This window comes from Nansenia antarctica (assembly GCF_963989245.1).
Source record: "Nansenia antarctica genome assembly, chromosome: 19".
NCBI lineage: Eukaryota > Metazoa > Chordata > Actinopteri > Argentiniformes > Microstomatidae > Nansenia > Nansenia antarctica.
Genome location: NC_137692.1, coordinates 20,778,262 through 20,798,266, shown reverse-complemented (window position 1 = coordinate 20,798,266; position 20,005 = coordinate 20,778,262). Strand labels below are relative to the sequence as shown.

The 20,005-nt window shown below is 42.0% G+C and overlaps 2 protein-coding genes across 2 annotated transcripts; both read right to left on the bottom strand.

Moving 5' to 3' along the window:
* Nucleotides 1–13,611: 13,611 nt before the first annotated feature.
* On the bottom strand, nucleotides 13,612–15,219 carry LOC308173982 (5-hydroxytryptamine receptor 7-like; the record flags this gene model as incomplete). Its single annotated transcript, XM_080549035.1, has 2 exons — nucleotides 13,612–14,428; nucleotides 14,861–15,219. The coding sequence occupies 2 exons, from the start codon at nucleotides 15,217–15,219 to the stop codon at nucleotides 13,612–13,614; spliced, it is 1,176 nt and encodes a 391-aa protein (XP_080405161.1).
* A 2,502-nt stretch (nucleotides 15,220–17,721) lies between these two features.
* On the bottom strand, nucleotides 17,722–19,329 carry LOC308173981 (5-hydroxytryptamine receptor 7-like; the record flags this gene model as incomplete). The annotated part of the gene is made up of 2 exons (XM_080549034.1): nucleotides 17,722–18,538; nucleotides 18,971–19,329. The coding sequence occupies 2 exons, from the start codon at nucleotides 19,327–19,329 to the stop codon at nucleotides 17,722–17,724; spliced, it is 1,176 nt and encodes a 391-aa protein (XP_080405160.1).
* Between the last annotated feature and the right edge of the window lie 676 nt (nucleotides 19,330–20,005).

Sequence of the window (20,005 nt, the reverse complement as noted above, 5' to 3'; positions counted from 1 at the left end):
AGGAATACGACAATCTGTGGGGAAAGGAACAACAAGGATAAACATGTTAGTATGTTATTGAAGATGCCTTTATTTGGAGGATATGTTACGGTACATGTGGGAAGACGGTACATGTGGGAAAACTAGGGTTAGGGTTAGGTGCTAGGGTGCTAGGGTTAAGGTTAGGGTTAGGGTTAGGGGTAGGGTTAAAGTTAGGGTTAGGGTTAGACATGCCAGCATGTACCAGGTCGACGTAGCACCTAACCCTAACCCTAGTTTTCCCACATGTACCGTTTTCCCACATGTACCGTAACATATACATTTAGCACCTTAAGTGTGTATTTCCTAGGCTTCTTGAGAACATTTCAAACTAGATGTGTGTCAGGGATCAGCCAGAGCCTGAACAACATGCATAGTTAATCTGCATTAATAATGGAAAAGCTGCTGACTCATTGAGTTCACATTATTTGACCTTTTCAAGTTAAAACATGTTCAACATTTGCATGGGAATGGAACTCTTGAAACATGTCTCGTTCCAGAATTCAAGGGTTTATGGTTCAATTTACACAATGGAAGATTTCTATCATTTCAAATGTTTTTTAAAAATCCCATCCATATCTCCTGTCTAGTTAATACCCATCATTCAGGTGATGACATTCAAGATGTAATGTGACCTTCCACCCCTTCTTTGTTTGTTTGTCTCATACTGGACATAAAGCAATGCAAGTGGAATCCCTCGTATTGGAATCCAATTGTTTCTCACTGATCTCTCCTCTGTCTCATGAGCCTTGTGTTTCTTTTTCTTTGTTTTTCACAACTTTGTTTATTGAAGTTTTCATGACAGTACAAAATCAGTAGTAGGTCAAACTGTACATATATACGCTAGATATATTGCACATACCTACATATATATAGTCAAAATAGAAGTCTATTGAACGTAGACTACAATAAATAAATCACACACACACACAAATAAAATAAAAAATAAAATAAAAATAAAAATAGCTAGGACACATGGCCAATTGAAAACACATTGATTGTATAATTAAGACAAGGATTATACAGAAAAAAAGAAAAGAAAAAATAAACAAACATTGGGTTACACTTCACCATACATTTAGATAGATTATCCCAACCAGATGATACTAGGATAAAGGTGATTATTGCTTATGGGGTGTCAATTGAACACTGTTCCCCAACATAGGTAAGAGTCTTGCGTTTCTGACAGGCTGAGGTGGACAGTGAGGACCGAAGGGACACCAGGACCAGAGTGACCCCTAGACACCAGGACACCAGGACCAGAGTGACCCCTAGAGACCAGAGTGACCCCTAGACCAGAGTGACCCCTAGAGACCAGAGTGACCCCTAGACCAGAGTGACCCCTAGACTGGCTGCCAACCAACAGGAGGTGAGACATACTGCTTCAACTATTAGTCTTTACCTCCTATAACACACCTTTGTTTAATACTTGATTCAGGGTTTGCTGAGGTCCAATTTGAAAGGGGTCGATTCTTTTTCAATAAACACACAGTTTGACGTAGTTCTGACAAAATGCCTTTCTACCCCTCCTCCTGTGGTGGCCTCTGGCTGCGGGCGGCGGGGACGTGAGAGCCATCAGACCCAGGACTCCCAGTCCAGTGTGCAGAGAAGAAGAGAGGGGACACTGCAGAAGATCTGACATTTACTCCAGAGCTATCCTTCAGCGTGGCTGTACCTACTCTCTAGAACGCCCCTAGTCATTGTTTTAGTTTTTGCTTTGTTTGTTTTCTGTTTTGTCTGTCCGTTTCATCCCCTTGTACAGCGTCCTTGAGTTTTTGAAAGGCGCTATATTAATTAAAGTTATTATTGTTATTATTATTATTATTATTATTATCCAACAACGTCCTGTTGAAGCAGCGGTATGTCCACACAGAAACAGTACTAGTAATGGAGAGTGCCACAGACGCCTATTTACATCCCAGCATTGAGAATAATAATTAATTAAATAATTTTGCCATTTAGCAGACGCTTTTATCCAAAGCGACTTACAATTACGAATTACAGGGACATTCCCCCTGGAGTAACTGAGGGCTAAGTGCCTTACTCAAGGGCACACTAGTAGTGGTGTGGCTTCAGGCGGGATTTGAACTCACAACCTTCCGATCACAAGTCCAACTCACTATCCACTAGACCACCACTACCCCTAGCATGGCTGTGTCCAACACAGAGGTACACTACAGAGAATAAAGAACACTCAACTGAGCTTATCTCATTATCCGTCTGACCCAAGAGGGCCACAGAAGCGTAGTGTTTGTGTCAGGAAAAGTTGCTTCCACAATTCTTTTTCTGTGCGACTATGCAACACTCAAAAGTGTTAAATGACATCATTATGCACCATTGACACCAATAATTATTGTGAAGCTGTATTTATTGACCTGACAAAGGCTTTGGACTCCGTGGACCACGGCATCTTGCTTGACAGACTTACGGACGTGGGATTCGCAGAGGAATGTCTGGCGTGCTTCAGCAGCTACTCCTCTGGCCGTGGACAGTCTGGGAGAGCTGAGGGCTTGCTGCTGTCTGACCCACTGTCCCTGTCCATGGGTGTCCCTCAGGGCTCCATTCTTGGTCCAACCCTATTCAACATTTTCATAAATAACATTGCTCACGCTGCTGGCAACTCATACATACATCCGTATGCTGACGACACCATTCTAATCTGTACACATCCGGCCCATCTCGGAACACTGCCCTGACCTCCCTGCAACAGAGCTTCAACAGCATCCAATATGCCTTCTCCATCCTCCACCTTCTACTAAATACCAACAAAAACGAAATGCATTGGTCTTCAACCGGACCCTACCCCAAGCCACCTGTCCCCCAAAATTCACCTCACTGGATGGGTCAGAACTAGAATTTGTCAACATATACAAATATCTAGGTATCTGACTTGACAGTTCACACTCCTTTCAAACCTACACAAAAACCCTGCTCACCAAAGTCAGAACAAGAATTGGTTTCCTGTACCGCAATAAAGCATATTTGACCCACTCTGCAAAACACACCTTGGTTAAAATGACCATTCTACCCATTCTGGAGTATGGCGACCTAATTTACAGGATTGCCCCCAAAAACCTTCTCAATAAACTGGACGTCATCTATCACACCACCATCCGCTTTGTCACCGGTGGCCCTTTCAACCTCATCACTGCGACCTGTATTCCCACGTCAACTAGCCATCGCTCCACACCAGGCGACAGACCCACTGGTATCAGTTCATTTATAAATCCATCATCGGCAAAACACCAACATACCTTCGCTTACCAATGAATATTTCCACCAGCATACGCAATTTACGCAATTTACGCAATCATCACTCTGGTCATCCCCAAAGTCTGCACCTCCTTTGGCCGTCAGTCTTTCCAGTTTGCTGCCCCCTACTGACTGGAATGAGTTGCAAAAGACACTAAAATGTAACACCGTAATCTTGTTACCCTCTTTTAAAAACTCATTACTAGATATACCGTAGTCTCTGATCACTGCAGCTGCTTTTAAAATAACCTCCCCCTGGCCCCTGCTGTTTTTACATACTGTTTTATTGACTGTATATATTGTAATGTTGTATTTTGTTAGGATGTTTTTAAATTGACCTTTGTTGTTTTTTTACTCGTGTTTTATATTGTATATACTGTGTTGTACTGACTTGCCTCTGTTTTGCCTCTTGGCCAGGTTGTCATTGCAAATGAGAAGCGGTTCTCATTTGACCTATCTGGTTAATAAAGATTTGAAAAATTATGATAACCATCGTATTATCTTAGTTTAATGTCATTTCAATGCATCATAGAACTTTTATTTACAACAAGCATAACAACAAAAAGATCGCTATTATGCCGCTTTGAGCTTTGAGCTCCGTTGCGTTCCTAACCGGAAGAGGCACAGCACAGGGGCATAGAAAACACACTGCCACCTAGCGATGTGACGGTGTAATTGCAGCGCGGCCTACGCAGAAGTGTAAAGTGCGAGAGCCCTTACGTAGGCACGTAAATTAAAAATAAAATTTAAAAAAAACTTTAAATAGGCCTTTCGCCTTTCGCCTATTTGTAAAGTGCGAGAGCCCTTACGTAAGCACGTAAATTAAAAATAAAATTAAAAAAAAACTTTAAATAGGCCTTTTGCTGACGTCACTCAATAAACGAGTCGGAGACAATGACGTAAGCGTGGCAAGTCATGTAGGTCATGGGTACAACATATATTTTTTTTGATCATTATTGATGATAATTTATTTTAGACATACACCATTCTAGATATTTAGTAAGATCGTAATGAAATGTGAAAATGTAAGTTAATAGGCCGTGGAAAGTCTACTCTCTTCAACCAGAGAACCTTTGCAACCTTAGTTAACAAACCGCCGACTCGAGAGGAGACCTGAGCTTCCTGATATTCTGCTATCCGGTTGTTAAATCGTGACGTGTTTCCGGGTCCAAAGTTGGCTGAGGCGCTGTCTTCGAAATGCCGCAATAATAGTGTAACGAACCTGTATAACGTCCGTTAAGGCCGATTTAAAGTTCTGCGTAAAATCGACGCCGTAGCCTTGCGTTGTCCCGCGTGGGCCTGTCATGCCAAAACCTGCCGCTGCCAAAGCTGCCGGGCCATCAGCGCGTCACGACCTACTGGCGACTGTGACGCGTCAGTCTAGTGTTTTTGAAACCTCCGTTTTGGCCGCCATTAGCGAAAAGCTTTAATTTGGCTCTACAAGTGTTAATATGTCATTTTATGAAGTTTTCATATGTTTTCAGGCGAGAAAGTAACCATATATATTCACAAAATGTATCCGGTTTATCAAAATAACCCTTATATCTATCTGATCTGACGGTTTTTTTCACAACGTTATTACTTGTCACTTTAAGGCCCAGGAGGGAGTTAGCGATTAGCGATGTTTAGCTTAGCTTAGTTTAACAGAAGTATCTTCACTTTTAACATGACTTCCCGTGGTCGTAGAGGGCTGGTCGACGGCTTAAAATGACTGTGTAGACCTGTAGACCTTATCCAGCTATAGTCTTGTGTTTCTACCCCGGGCATAGCCGGTGTTATTCACGGACAAACACTCCTGTTAGAGTGGTTCTAGTACACTGGACATAGGTAACACATAGAGAGGCTTCTCCTCTCTCTCTCCATCCTACACCCACCCTGCCTTCTCTCTCTCTCTCCATCCTACACCCACCCTGCCTTCTCTCTCTCTCTCCATCCTACACCCACCCTGCATTCTCTCTCTCTCTCCATCCTACACCCACCCTGCCTTCTCCTCTCTCCATCCTACACCTACCCTGCCTTCTCCTCTCTCCATCCTACACCCACCCTGCCTTCTCTCTCTCTCTCCATCCTACACCTACCCTGCCTAGGTTAACCCTAACCCTAGTTTTCCCACATGTACCGTATTCCCACATGTACCGTAACATATACATACATATATACACATACAAATATAAATTTCTACCTTTCACCACATTTCCAACAGTGAAGGACTCGTTAACTAGCTTCACTGTTAACTCTAGCAATGAGCTAGACAAGTACAAATAATACAGCTACGGTTTAATTCCACTGTTTCATGAAAGGACAGAAAGACGACAAGCCAATTCTTTTAGGAGAAGAACCAGCTTTGTGCTGCCAACTGGCCACAACTAGGCTCGGCTCTACGGCCACAATGATGCAATTACTGTTCCAATTACACTTTTTAAAGGGATTAAAATGGCAGTGAATCAACAAAAACACACATTTCCTCCAGCCCAATTAAAAGAGATGTTAATAAGTGGCCTACTCTAATTGTGTGTGTGTGTGTGTGTGTGTGTGTGTGTGTGTGTGTGTGTGTGTGTGTGTGTGTGTTCAGGATGTTGAATAAGATGAGAGATATATATGTCCCATTACTGCATATGTAGGTGCTCTGCAGTCTGGGCTGCTGACTAGAGGAATAACACTCTAAGCAGGGAGAAAAAAAAATCTCAATGTGTCTTATCAGTGACGCCATTCTTCTGTCTATCCATGTAGGTTTCCATACAACTCAACATTCATTATATCTGCACAATTAATTCGATAGTGGCACCTGCACCTTGATTGATGATGATGTGGCCATGTTTTTAAACACATTATAAGGAGGTAGGCTTCGGAAGCAGAGCTAAACATTTGAGGGGTACAATGGGGAATTTGAACCAAGGCTCAACTTAATCTCTATCAGAAAAGGTCTTATTTATAGCATCATTGACTACGATATAGGGACTTGGGTGCACTGCAAAAACTCAGTTCTCCAAAACAAGAAAAAAGCTGTAAAATGGGAGACATATTACTTAAAATAAGCGAAATATTTGCCAACAGAACAGGAACATTTCACTTGCCAAGACTACTGCGGTAAGACAAAAAACAAGCATATTTTGCCCTGATATAAGTTATTTATAAGCTATATTACTTAGATTTACTTTTTGGAGTGTGCTGGATAATTCCCTGTTCAGTGGTGTAGTGGGAGGAGAGGTGTGTGAGACCTATTCAAAACCCTCTCAAACATGTACACTATATGGACAAAAGTATCTGGACACAATTATGGTCTGGGGCTGTTTTCATGGTTTGGTCTCGGTCCCTTAGTTCCAGTGAAGGGACATCTTAATGCTACAGCATACAATGCGATTCTAGAGAATTGCATGCTTCCAACTTTGTGGCAACAGTTTGGGCAAGGCCCTTTCCAGTTTCAGCATGACAATGCTCCCATGCACAAAGTGACGTCCATAATGACATGGTTTGCTGAGTTTGGTCTGGGAGAACTTGACTGGCCTGCACACAGAGCTCTGACCTCAACCCCATCCAACACCTTTGGGATGAATTGGAACAGCGACTGCGAGCCAGTCCTTCTCGGCCCAACAAACCAACTTCTCGGCCTGACCTCATTAATGCTCTTGTGGCCGAATGGGAGCAAAACCCCACAACCATATTCTAAAATTGAATAGTAGAAAGTCTTCCCAGAATACTTGGATACAATGGAAGCTGTTATAGCACCAAAGGTGGGACCAACTCCATATTAATGCCCATGGTTTTGGAATGATAAGTTCAACAAGCACATATGGGTGGGTGTGATGTTCGGGTGTCCCAATACTTTTGTCCATGAATGGATCAAACCATTGTTCATTCTTCCATTCTTCTGTTCTTTCTATCAATTACCAAGAACCTTGAATCTCTATTGTAAACCTAGTGATTTGTATAATATGTTGTTGTTATTTGCCAAGCCTCTCATTAATTTGCCATGAGAGCATGAATGGGGATATATACACACGACCAGAAAAAAAAGAAATGCAGTATATAAAGCTGTCTTCCTTTCTCTAGTACTGTGACTGACGGTGGCACTTGTTCTTTTTGTTTGCTAAATGTAAATCGTGATGTTACAATTATAAGGTTCTATCTCTGTTTTTGTCAAAATTTAGTTTTTTACATAATCTGATCCAGTGTTTATTAATGCCTGTGTGGTGTGATTTTTAAAATGTTGAAATTTTTTAGTTAGTAATTCATAAAACACAAAGATTCCATCTCACAAAACATAATGGAATGTAAAAACTTTGACGCTCAATATCTCTGAACTACCCTAAACGGAGATGGAACTTTATAATTCTAAGCTCACGAAATGTCGAAATCGGAGGACGGGTTCATTGTAATGTATGGAACAGAATAATGAATGATATCAGACACAATGCCTTTCCATGCATTACAATGAGCCCGTCCTCCGGTATCTACCTCCACCAGCCTTCACCTTTCAGTAGCCCACTTTCTCATGGCCATTGTTTACCTACAGTATAGACACGCATTTAGGATGGTTGAGGCCAGCGCATTTGTTGCCTTTGACAAAGACATTTGTAAAAACCATCACGCATATAAAACTGAAATGAACTGAACTTTTGATATATCACAGGGCCTTTTGACCCTAAATCTGTTGCCATGGTGCATTCCGTCATGCAGTCCAACCATGTCAGCCCCTCCTGTCTAGTCCTTAAGCCCTTTCCCTTATAACGGGAATTCCATATGAGCCTTTTAATTGGCTGACCTTTTAGAAAATACAATATAAGTGGCATAAATAGCTTTTAACTGGTCTGTATCAAATAATAATGACCAAAAGCTAAGTAAAAAAAAAGTTATGCTTGTCAAAAGCCGCAAAAGACAGGAAATTCTAAACGAGCACCACCACCCATAACTTCACCTATACACTAATTGTGACTAAGTGATAATACAAAGCCATAGAGGTCAGGCTGCATACAGAAGAATATGTGACGGGGTCTGAAACAGTTAACATGTTAATATTGAAGAACCTTACACCTCTCCTTAACACGTCTGTTGAATGTGCTCTCAAAACTGAGAGGCAGACAGGTCCATCAATTTGAAATAGGATGCACCGGCAGAGGAACAGCCTACCAGCGGCACGCGATCTGCTCCCTGCAACAAGAGCAAGAGGAGATACAGCATGTGAACCAGGCAGACTACCTGAATGTAAGTGACCAGCGTCTCGAACAAATCAGGCTGCACATTGACCGAGATGAATGCCTGCAGGCACTTAAGTCCACAGTTCTCATAGGCTGGCCAGATGTGAGAGAAGAAGCACCTCTCATTACCAGAGAATGAGAGGCCCTACAGAGATGAAGTCAGTGTTCTATTCCGGGGGCAGAAAGTCATCATCCCGAAATCACTACGCCCAGAGATGCTTACGCTCATACATTCAAGTCACACAGGAGGAGACGCATGCTACCGACATGCTCGAGAGACATTGTACTGGCCGAACATGCAGGCAGAGATAAAGGACTTTGTGGGCACCTGCTCAACCTGCAATGAGTATGTTCACAAACAGCAGAAGGAGACCATGCTCTCACATGAACTGCCCACCAGGCCGTGGCAAATTCTGAGCATGGATCTGTTCAGTCATAGGCAGAAGGACTATCTTCTTATAGTCGACCACTATTCTGACTTTTGGGAAGTTGAGCTCCTCCCTGACTTATCTGCAGAGACAGTCATCAAGCGATGTAAGGCACAGTTCACTCAGCATGGCCAGCCAGAGAGGGTCATCACAGACAATGGCCCACAATGAACCTGCTGCCATCCACCAGGATGCTGAGGATGAGACGTGGGTGGACCTTCCAGCAGGACAACGATCCAAAGCATACAGCAAAGGAAACTCGCAATTGGTTTCAGAGAAAGAAAATCAACTTGTTGGAATGGCCCAGTCAATCACCTGACTTAAACCCTATTGAACATTTGTGGAAGCATCTGAAGATCCAGATTCACAAGAGGGCCCCCCGCAATCTTCAAGATTTAAAGACAATCTGTAGAGGAAGGGGCCAAAATCACACCTGAATACTGCGGGCGATTAGTTACTTCATACAGAAAGCGCCTTGAAGCTGTCATTACAAACAAAGGCTTCTCCACTAAGTATTGAATTAATTTCAGTTAGGGTTCAATACTTTTTTCCTGTTTCATTCCACTTTATTACACATTTACATATGGACTTTAATGTTTAGATTTTTTTGTCTGGATTGTTTGAGTTAATACCAAAGTCTGGTTCAAATTTCACTTCAATAGGCTCGTTGGAAATACACATGCGGTTTTACTCTTGTGTACTTGTACATTGGGATGTAATAAAAGTCATTCTGATTCTGATTACAATGAGCCCATCCTCCGATTTCTCCCTCCATCTGCCTCCACCGGATTAGATGTTCATTCTTGAACAGAAACAAAGTATGTACAGCACATTAAGATGGCATCCCTTAGGTCACTGATCAAATTCTGTACATTTCTGTCCCTTAAGATCATCAGAGGAATAAAGACAGAGGAAGAAAAAAAAAAAGCTACATGGAAACTTGGGAACAACAGGGTACATGGGAGAATAAAGCAAACAGGAAAGACCCTCTTGAACTTCATACTATACACGGCATTCTCCCCAGAGATGATAGCCTACTGTGTTGTGGGATTGTGTGAGGCTTTTCATGTCTGTTTTTCCCACAATGTGTTGAATTATATCATAATCATCAATACTTGCAACGTTTTTTCAAACAAAAACAACACAAGGGGAACAATAAGAAATCTTCGAGAACCAAACCACAGATGTACCCAAAATGTACGAATAATAAGACTTAAAAACACCCACTCTGAATATCAAAGTTCTTGCACGATACCTCATTCTGAATGCAAGTGATTATTTAATTAAACATTATACATATTCAGCAACGGTAACTACCTGAAACAGGTATAATTACTGTTGTCAACACTCTCTCTCTCAGAGGCTCTTTGCACAGTTTCCACTGATTAGCAACTAAGCATCATATACATTTGTAGTTAAAACACCTCTTCATAATCCAGTTTTAGAGTAGTGAAGGCAATCCAAAATATTTTTTCCAAGCTTTTATATCCAAATAACAAAAAGAAAAATCACAACATCTAGCGTGCTTGTTTCAAAATGTGGTCAAATAAGCTTAAGTATGCCACACATACAACATACTGCAATGTTGAACTTAAATCTCAAAAACACATTTAATAGTACTATACTGTACTTTAACTATTAACTTGTGATGATCACATGCAGACAATATGGAGAACTATTTGGTATTTCCACAAACCACCAACACCATCCCATTAACCTCAATCGAACAAACAACATATTAACTTCATATAATACCATACTGATCATGCTCTCCTAAGGTTCTCCACATAGCTAGCCGAATTTTCTCTATACTGTAGTCTATTGCCTGAGCTGAGATGATGATGAAGGGAATTTAACATCAAGGCCTACTAGTTAAGGGGATTCTTTTTACTAAAAACCCACCATGTCATCCATGTAGTGAATTCTATGAGTTTGGTCAAATGTAGATATATCAACATGGAAATGGAAATGGAAATTGAGGGAAGCATGCCTGCAGGCTGATCCATTTAATCTGGTAGTGACTTGAATATAAATAGGCTGTAGTTTCTAGTACACTAAAATGCAAACCTTGACAGAGACAATATGTTTTGTCAGAATTATGTAAAGAGCATAACAATTAACATGTCTGTGTGACAATTGACAATGTACAGTAATTCCCCAGAGTAGGACATAATATACAATTGGAAACTAATGTATACTGTATGTTATTTTCTTTGACAAAGTGACACGGTCATCTTAAACAAAGTTACTGCTACTCTGAGGGGACTTTGGCTAAATGTTGAACATCATGAAGCATATCGTGACGTGCCTGTGTGGTGTTATTTTTAAAATGTTGACATTTTTGAGTTAGTAATTCATAAAATACAAAGGTTCCATCTCACAAAACATAATGGAATGTAAAACACTTTGACGCTCAATATCTCTGAACTGCCCTAGACGGAGATAGAACCTTATCATTCTAAGCTCACGGAATATCACTGGAAAGATAGACAATGCTTTCACTTGATAGTTAGGTCCAATGTGGTAAATACAGCATGTGCTCATCCTACTTCACAACATCTCTGCACTTGATCTTAGCAAAGCACAGGGCTTTCCATGTATTATGTTTATGTCAGCAATTTCCTTTGGTTCATTTCTGTTTCAAATATGTGCAGTAGGGGTTAATGTCTGACTACTAGCCTACAATGATCATATAATGTTTTGTTACACATTAAGTTGATTGTTTGCCTGTGTAATAACACATTACTTACAGTGATATTAAAGTCTTTTTTGTTATATGACATAGAGTAATACATGTAGTAACACAAGCAAAATAGAGGTTTCTCGTTTACTTGTGTAATAATAAACACATCTCCATTGTCATATAGCTAAAAAAACAAGTAGCCATGGCAAAGCACACTAATAATATATATGTACGATAACAATAGTGTTGCTTGCTTACAGCAATCTTAATCAAGCAATATAATCATCATTCTATAAAAAAGTATACACATTTTTCAGCTGAATTTGTTTGATGAATCCAATAGAAATGGTAATAATGATTTCTCCAAGCACATTTCTATTCCATCTAACAAACAGTAATAACAGTAATATAATATAATATATTATAGAATTAAAAAGTCTAAGTAGATAACAATTCAGGATTGAATTTCCCAAAAGCATTGTCGCACTATATCTTAAATCTATTGAGATATAGGCTTTGGACTAAAGATGATCTTAGTGCTACAACGTTTTGGGAAACTCACCCTAGAGCTGATGATATTTCAACATTGCGTTGTGCCTCGTATGCTCATGACCAATGAGCCATGAAGCAATGTTTGCATCAAGACTGCATTAACTGTAATAAATAATTGTTGTAAATGTCAAACACATAACTATGGTACAACATCACAAATGTGGGGCTGTTGTTTTCTGTGTTTGTCAGTTGGTGACGTTAGAATGATAAGGTTCTATCTCCGTTTAGGGTCGTTCAGAGATATTGAGCGTCAAAGTTTTTACATTCCATTATGTTTTGTGAGATGGAACCTTTGTATTTTATTAATTACTAACTTAAAAATGTCAACATTTTAAAAATAACACACATAACACCACACTGGCATTAATAAACACCTAATGGATCAGATTATGTAAAAAAACTCAATTTTGACAAAAATTGAGATAGAACCTTATAATTCTAACGTCACGAGTTAAGTAACTTTTGAGTATACATAGTAGGCCTACAACAAGAAATGTTAGCTGGGGCCTTAGCTGTCAGGTCTGGAACCTGGAACTTGCTCGTTTTCAAGGCCATCTGTGGCAAGCTTCCTCCTTATATCTCATCATTATTAGACTGGAGTCTTGGTACTTATGTGACCAGATCTAATAGTTGGCTTTCTTTTCGGGTTCCGTATGCGCGTTCAGACCTGGGTAAAACAGCCTTTTTTATTGATGCCCCTAATACATGGAACACTCTGCAGCAAACTCTCCGGTTGGAGGTCCTCCCCTCTGCCTCTACCTTTAAACTCCTGGTGCAAAAACTGTATTCTACCGATTGCAATTGTTTTTAGTTTTTTCTTTTTTTCCTTTAATCCTGTCTTGCTCACTGTTTGTTTGCCCTTGCTCACTGTTCTATTGTACACTCGACGTCACTGTAAATGAGGGTGACCTCAGTGCCTATCGAGTTTTAAATAAAGGTTTGAAATGAAATGAAATGAAAAGGTCAATGATAAACCTGACACAATTTGATAAGAAGTTAATGGGCACAAATTCAAATGAAACGGTTACTTATACAGTACATTCTTTCATTGTCAGACCTCAGGTCTGCCAACGCCAACATCTTGAGTCAAGATAAAAGCCAAATCTCATCGAAGGAACTTGACTCTAGGCTCTGAGTGGTACCCTGTCTCCATATTCGGTTGTTAAGTCTGACGTCAAACGTGACGTTTAGCAATTTCCGGGTCCAAACCAGAAATTCCCTGCACCAGAGTACCAGTGTACTACAGCGGTAGAATGACAGTTCAATCGTTTTTTACACTGGGATCTATTCATACAACAAGGGACACAGCACTTTCCTGTTTTTCCCATATTTGTGAGCGTCTTTGAGCCTCGGGAAAAGCGCTATATAAATATAATGAATTATTATTATTACTGAGTAGGCATTTCAAAGACAGCGCCTTAGCCGACTTTGGACCCGGAAACACGTCACGACTTAACAACCGAATAGTAGCATCCGTGCCCGTTCAGGTGAAAGAGTCAGGCTGTCTGAGGGCCTCGTGCATCCCGGCGGCCGACAGTTTGCGGTTGATGTTGCGGTAGCGGCACCTCAGCAGGTTGCTGTAGGTGGTCCTCAGGTCGCGGTTGAAGAAGGCGTAGATGAAGGGGTTAATGAGGGAGTTGGCGTAGCCCAGCCACAGCAGGGTCCTCTCCACCCACAGGGGCACACAGCTGCACTCCACCTCCACCCCACAGATGAAGGGCCTGGCCGTGGAGAGGAGGAAGAAAGGCAGCCAGCAGACGCTGAAGGCCCCCACCACGATCCCCAGGGTGGCCGCCGCCTTCTGCTCCCGCTTGAAGATGGAGATGTTCTTCCTGTCGTTCTTCACCAGGCAAGAGAGACATCTGCGCTGCTCCACCTCCTTGTGGAGCTTCGTGTTGGCCGACGTTGCGCAGTTCAGGCTCTCGTCCTTTTCCTCCCCCGTCATCATCTCCCCCCCCAGGGCATTATCTTTATCTCCCCCTCGCAGTTCCTCCCCGGCGCGTGGGAAACCCGTGATGCTGTGCTTGGCGACGCTGAGCTTGGCGGCGCGGTAGATGCGGTTGTACATGATGAGCATGACAGACATGGGGATGTAGAAGGCCACGGCGGTGGAGTAGATGGTGTAGCCAAAGTCCTGGCTGATGAGACACACCTTGCCGTCGTTGACGTTCTGGGCCCAGCCGAAGAGCGGGGGCAAGGTGATGGAGGCGGACAGGAGCCACACTGACAGCACCAACTTGGCCATGCAACGCCCGCTCTGCCTCACAGGGTAGGTCAGAGGCCTGGTTATCCCCATGTACCTCCAAAAAAAAAAATACATAATGAATAACCTGCTTAATATATGCAATCATGAGAGACAGAGAGAGAGAGACAGAGAGAGAGAGAGAGAGAGAGAGAGAGAGAGAGAGAGAGAGAGAGAGAGAGAGAGAGAAAGAGGGGGAGAGAGAGAATGAGAGATGCATCACATATCTAAACAAACATTTAGCTACAAATATTTACCTACTGTTAAATGAATGTTTTAAAACAAATAAGCACTGCACTTTGTAAGTTATGCACTGCAACGGTGATTATAGTCATTATTGTAACAAGATGACAGTAAAGATGACAGTCACAATAAGATGATTAGAATGTATTTCACTCTTCTTTCTGACCATTTGCCGTGACTCTCTCAGGCGCAAATGATCCCCAAAAAATGATCAAAATAGTACGAGGAGCTTGAGTTGGGCACTCACCTGTCTATACTGATAACGCACAGGGACATGATGGACGCCGTGCAACACATCACGTCCATGGCAATGAAGACGTTGCAAAAGAATTGACCGAAGATCCATTGGCCCCCGATTAAGTCCGTTATACTGACGAAGGGCATCACCACCAGCGCCACTGACAGGTCGGCCACAGCCAGGGACACGATCAGGTAGTTGGACTTGGGCTGGCGCAACTTCTTCACAAAGCACACAGAGATCACCACCAGCAGGTTCCCACAGATAGTGAACAAGGTGAGCATGGTGAGAACTCCTCCGATGAACACTTTCTCCACCTTGCCATAGTTAAGGATGGCCTCCCCGCATCTGGTGGTGCCATTCTCCATCAGAAGTGATCCGTTTAGAATGATAAGGTTCTATCTCCGTTTAGAATGATAAGGTTCTATCTCCGTTTAGAATGATAAGGTTCTATCTCCGTTTAGAATGATAAGGTTCTATCTCCGTTTAGAATGATAAGGTTCTATCTCCGTTTAGAATGATAAGGTTCTATCTCCGTTTAGAATGAGAAGGTTCTATCTCCGTTTAGAATGAGAAGGTTCTGTCTCCGTTTAGAATGAGAAGGTTCTATCTCCGTTTAGAATGAGAAGGTTCTATCTCCGTTTAGAATGAGAAGGTTATATCTCCGTTTAGAATGATAAGGTTATATCTCCGTTTAGAATGAGAAGGTTCTGTCTCCGTTTAGAATGATAAGGTTCTATCTCCGTTTAGAATGATAAGGTTCTATCTCCGTTTAGGGTAGTTCAGAGATATTGAGCGACAAAGTTGCTGTGATGTTCTGTGAGATGGAACTTTTGTATTTTATGAATTACAAACTCAAAAATGTCAACATTTTAAAAAATAGCACCACACAGGCATTAATAAACACCTAATGGATCAGATTATGTAAAAAAAAAAAAAATTGGGACAAAAATGGAGATAGAACCTTGTAATTCTAACCTCACGAAGTGATTCCAAAATCATGTTTGTTGCGTCTTGCGCGTCTCTCGCTGTCTCCTCTATCATGTAACATATGTTTCTAATTGACAGTATTAATGGCATAAACTCACACATGTGCAGTGGGGCTGTGGACGAGAGTTCTCTTTTATATCCCACTCAACAGAAACGCGCTAATTGCTCTATTGTAAGGGCACTAACGGTCCTCGCACCCATTACGCACGTAACAAAGTGTAACAAAAAAAATACCGATTTTCCTGTGGCCAAGTCGCACCTCTGGAGGGGCCACCTTGAAATAAAACAAACCCTATAAACACAGTGAATATTTCATATTTCTCATATTTCATATTTTCTCATATTTCATATATTATTTTTTTTCATAATATTTTCTCATATTTCATGAGTGACGTCAGGGACATCTTGAAACTTGTAATTTAGCCAGATTTCTGGATGGAAATGTAAAAAAAAAAATCAAGTCGGTAAATGATGAATGTTTGCATCAAGACTGCATTAACTGTAATAAATAATTGTTGTAAATGTCAAACACATAACTATGGTACAACATCACAAATGTGGGGCTGTTGTTTTCTGTGTTTGTCAGTTGGTGACGTTAGAATGATAAGGTTCTATCTCCGTTTAGGGTCGTTCAGAGATATTGAGCGTCAAAGTTTTTACATTCCATTATGTTTTGTGAGATGGAACCTTTGTATTTTATTAATTACTAACTTAAAAATGTCAACATTTTAAAAATAACACACATAACACCACACTGGCATTAATAAACACCTAATGGATCAGATTATGTAAAAAAACTCAATTTTGACAAAAATTGAGATAGAACCTTATAATTCTAACGTCACGAGTTAAGTAACTTTTGAGTATACATAGTAGGCCTACAACAAGAAATGTTAGCTGGGGCCTTAGCTGTCAGGTCTGGAACCTGGAACTTGCTCGTTTTCAAGGCCATCTGTGGCAAGCTTCCTCCTTATATCTCATCATTATTAGACTGGAGTCTTGGTACTTATGTGACCAGATCTAATAGTTGGCTTTCTTTTCGGGTTCCGTATGCGCGTTCAGACCTGGGTAAAACAGCCTTTTTTATTGATGCCCCTAATACATGGAACACTCTGCAGCAAACTCTCCGGTTGGAGGTCCTCCCCTCTGCCTCTACCTTTAAACTCCTGGTGCAAAAACTGTATTCTACCGATTGCAATTGTTTTTAGTTTTTTCTTTTTTTCCTTTAATCCTGTCTTGCTCACTGTTTGTTTGCCCTTGCTCACTGTTCTATTGTACACTCGACGTCACTGTAAATGAGGGTGACCTCAGTGCCTATCGAGTTTTAAATAAAGGTTTGAAATGAAATGAAATGAAAAGGTCAATGATAAACCTGACACAATTTGATAAGAAGTTAATGGGCACAAATTCAAATGAAACGGTTACTTATACAGTACATTCTTTCATTGTCAGACCTCAGGTCTGCCAACGCCAACATCTTGAGTCAAGATAAAAGCCAAATCTCATCGAAGGAACTTGACTCTAGGCTCTGAGTGGTACCCTGTCTCCATATTCGGTTGTTAAGTCTGACGTCAAACGTGACGTTTAGCAATTTCCGGGTCCAAACCAGAAATTCCCTGCACCAGAGTACCAGTGTACTACAGCGGTAGAATGACAGTTCAATCGTTTTTTACACTGGGATCTATTCATACAACAAGGGACACAGCACTTTCCTGTTTTTCCCATATTTGTGAGCGTCTTTGAGCCTCGGGAAAAGCGCTATATAAATATAATGAATTATTATTATTACTGAGTAGGCATTTCAAAGACAGCGCCTTAGCCGACTTTGGACCCGGAAACACGTCACGACTTAACAACCGAATAGTAGCATCCGTGCCCGTTCAGGTGAAAGAGTCAGGCTGTCTGAGGGCCTCGTGCATCCCGGCGGCCGACAGTTTGCGGTTGATGTTGCGGTAGCGGCACCTCAGCAGGTTGCTGTAGGTGGTCCTCAGGTCGCGGTTGAAGAAGGCGTAGATGAAGGGGTTAATGAGGGAGTTGGCGTAGCCCAGCCACAGCAGGGTCCTCTCCACCCACAGGGGCACACAGCTGCACTCCACCTCCACCCCACAGATGAAGGGCCTGGCCGTGGAGAGGAGGAAGAAAGGCAGCCAGCAGACGCTGAAGGCCCCCACCACGATCCCCAGGGTGGCCGCCGCCTTCTGCTCCCGCTTGAAGATGGAGATGTTCTTCCTGTCGTTCTTCACCAGGCAAGAGAGACATCTGCGCTGCTCCACCTCCTTGTGGAGCTTCGTGTTGGCCGACGTTGCGCAGTTCAGGCTCTCGTCCTTTTCCTCCCCCGTCATCATCTCCCCCCCCAGGGCATTATCTTTATCTCCCCCTCGCAGTTCCTCCCCGGCGCGTGGGAAACCCGTGATGCTGTGCTTGGCGACGCTGAGCTTGGCGGCGCGGTAGATGCGGTTGTACATGATGAGCATGACAGACATGGGGATGTAGAAGGCCACGGCGGTGGAGTAGATGGTGTAGCCAAAGTCCTGGCTGATGAGACACACCTTGCCGTCGTTGACGTTCTGGGCCCAGCCGAAGAGCGGGGGCAAGGTGATGGAGGCGGACAGGAGCCACACTGACAGCACCAACTTGGCCATGCAACGCCCGCTCTGCCTCACAGGGTAGGTCAGAGGCCTGGTTATCCCCATGTACCTCCAAAAAAAAAAATACATAATGAATAACCTGCTTAATATATGCAATCATGAGAGACAGAGAGAGAGAGACAGAGAGAGAGAGAGAGAGAGAGAGAGAGAGAGAGAGAGAGAGAGAGAGAGAGAGAGAGAAAGAGGGGGAGAGAGAGAATGAGAGATGCATCACATATCTAAACAAACATTTAGCTACAAATATTTACCTACTGTTAAATGAATGTTTTAAAACAAATAAGCACTGCACTTTGTAAGTTATGCACTGCAACGGTGATTATAGTCATTATTGTAACAAGATGACAGTAAAGATGACAGTCACAATAAGATGATTAGAATGTATTTCACTCTTCTTTCTGACCATTTGCCGTGACTCTCTCAGGCGCAAATGATCCCCAAAAAATGATCAAAATAGTACGAGGAGCTTGAGTTGGGCACTCACCTGTCTATACTGATAACGCACAGGGACATGATGGACGCCGTGCAACACATCACGTCCATGGCAATGAAGACGTTGCAAAAGAATTGACCGAAGATCCATTGGCCCCCGATTAAGTCCGTTATACTGACGAAGGGCATCACCACCAGCGCCACTGACAGGTCGGCCACAGCCAGGGACACGATCAGGTAGTTGGACTTGGGCTGGCGCAACTTCTTCACAAAGCACACAGAGATCACCACCAGCAGGTTCCCACAGATAGTGAACAAGGTGAGCATGGTGAGAACTCCTCCGATGAACACTTTCTCCACCTTGCCATAGTTAAGGATGGCCTCCCCGCATCTGGTGGTGCCATTCTCCATCAGAAGTGATCCGTTTAGAATGATAAGGTTCTATCTCCGTTTAGAATGATAAGGTTCTATCTCCGTTTAGAATGATAAGGTTCTATCTCCGTTTAGAATGATAAGGTTCTATCTCCGTTTAGAATGATAAGGTTCTATCTCCGTTTAGAATGATAAGGTTCTATCTCCGTTTAGAATGAGAAGGTTCTATCTCCGTTTAGAATGAGAAGGTTCTGTCTCCGTTTAGAATGAGAAGGTTCTATCTCCGTTTAGAATGAGAAGGTTCTATCTCCGTTTAGAATGAGAAGGTTATATCTCCGTTTAGAATGATAAGGTTATATCTCCGTTTAGAATGAGAAGGTTCTGTCTCCGTTTAGAATGATAAGGTTCTATCTCCGTTTAGAATGATAAGGTTCTATCTCCGTTTAGGGTAGTTCAGAGATATTGAGCGACAAAGTTGCTGTGATGTTCTGTGAGATGGAACTTTTGTATTTTATGAATTACAAACTCAAAAATGTCAACATTTTAAAAAATAGCACCACACAGGCATTAATAAACACCTAATGGATCAGATTATGTAAAAAAAAAAAAAATTGGGACAAAAATGGAGATAGAACCTTGTAATTCTAACCTCACGAAGTGATTCCAAAATCATGTTTGTTGCGTCTTGCGCGTCTCTCGCTGTCTCCTCTATCAT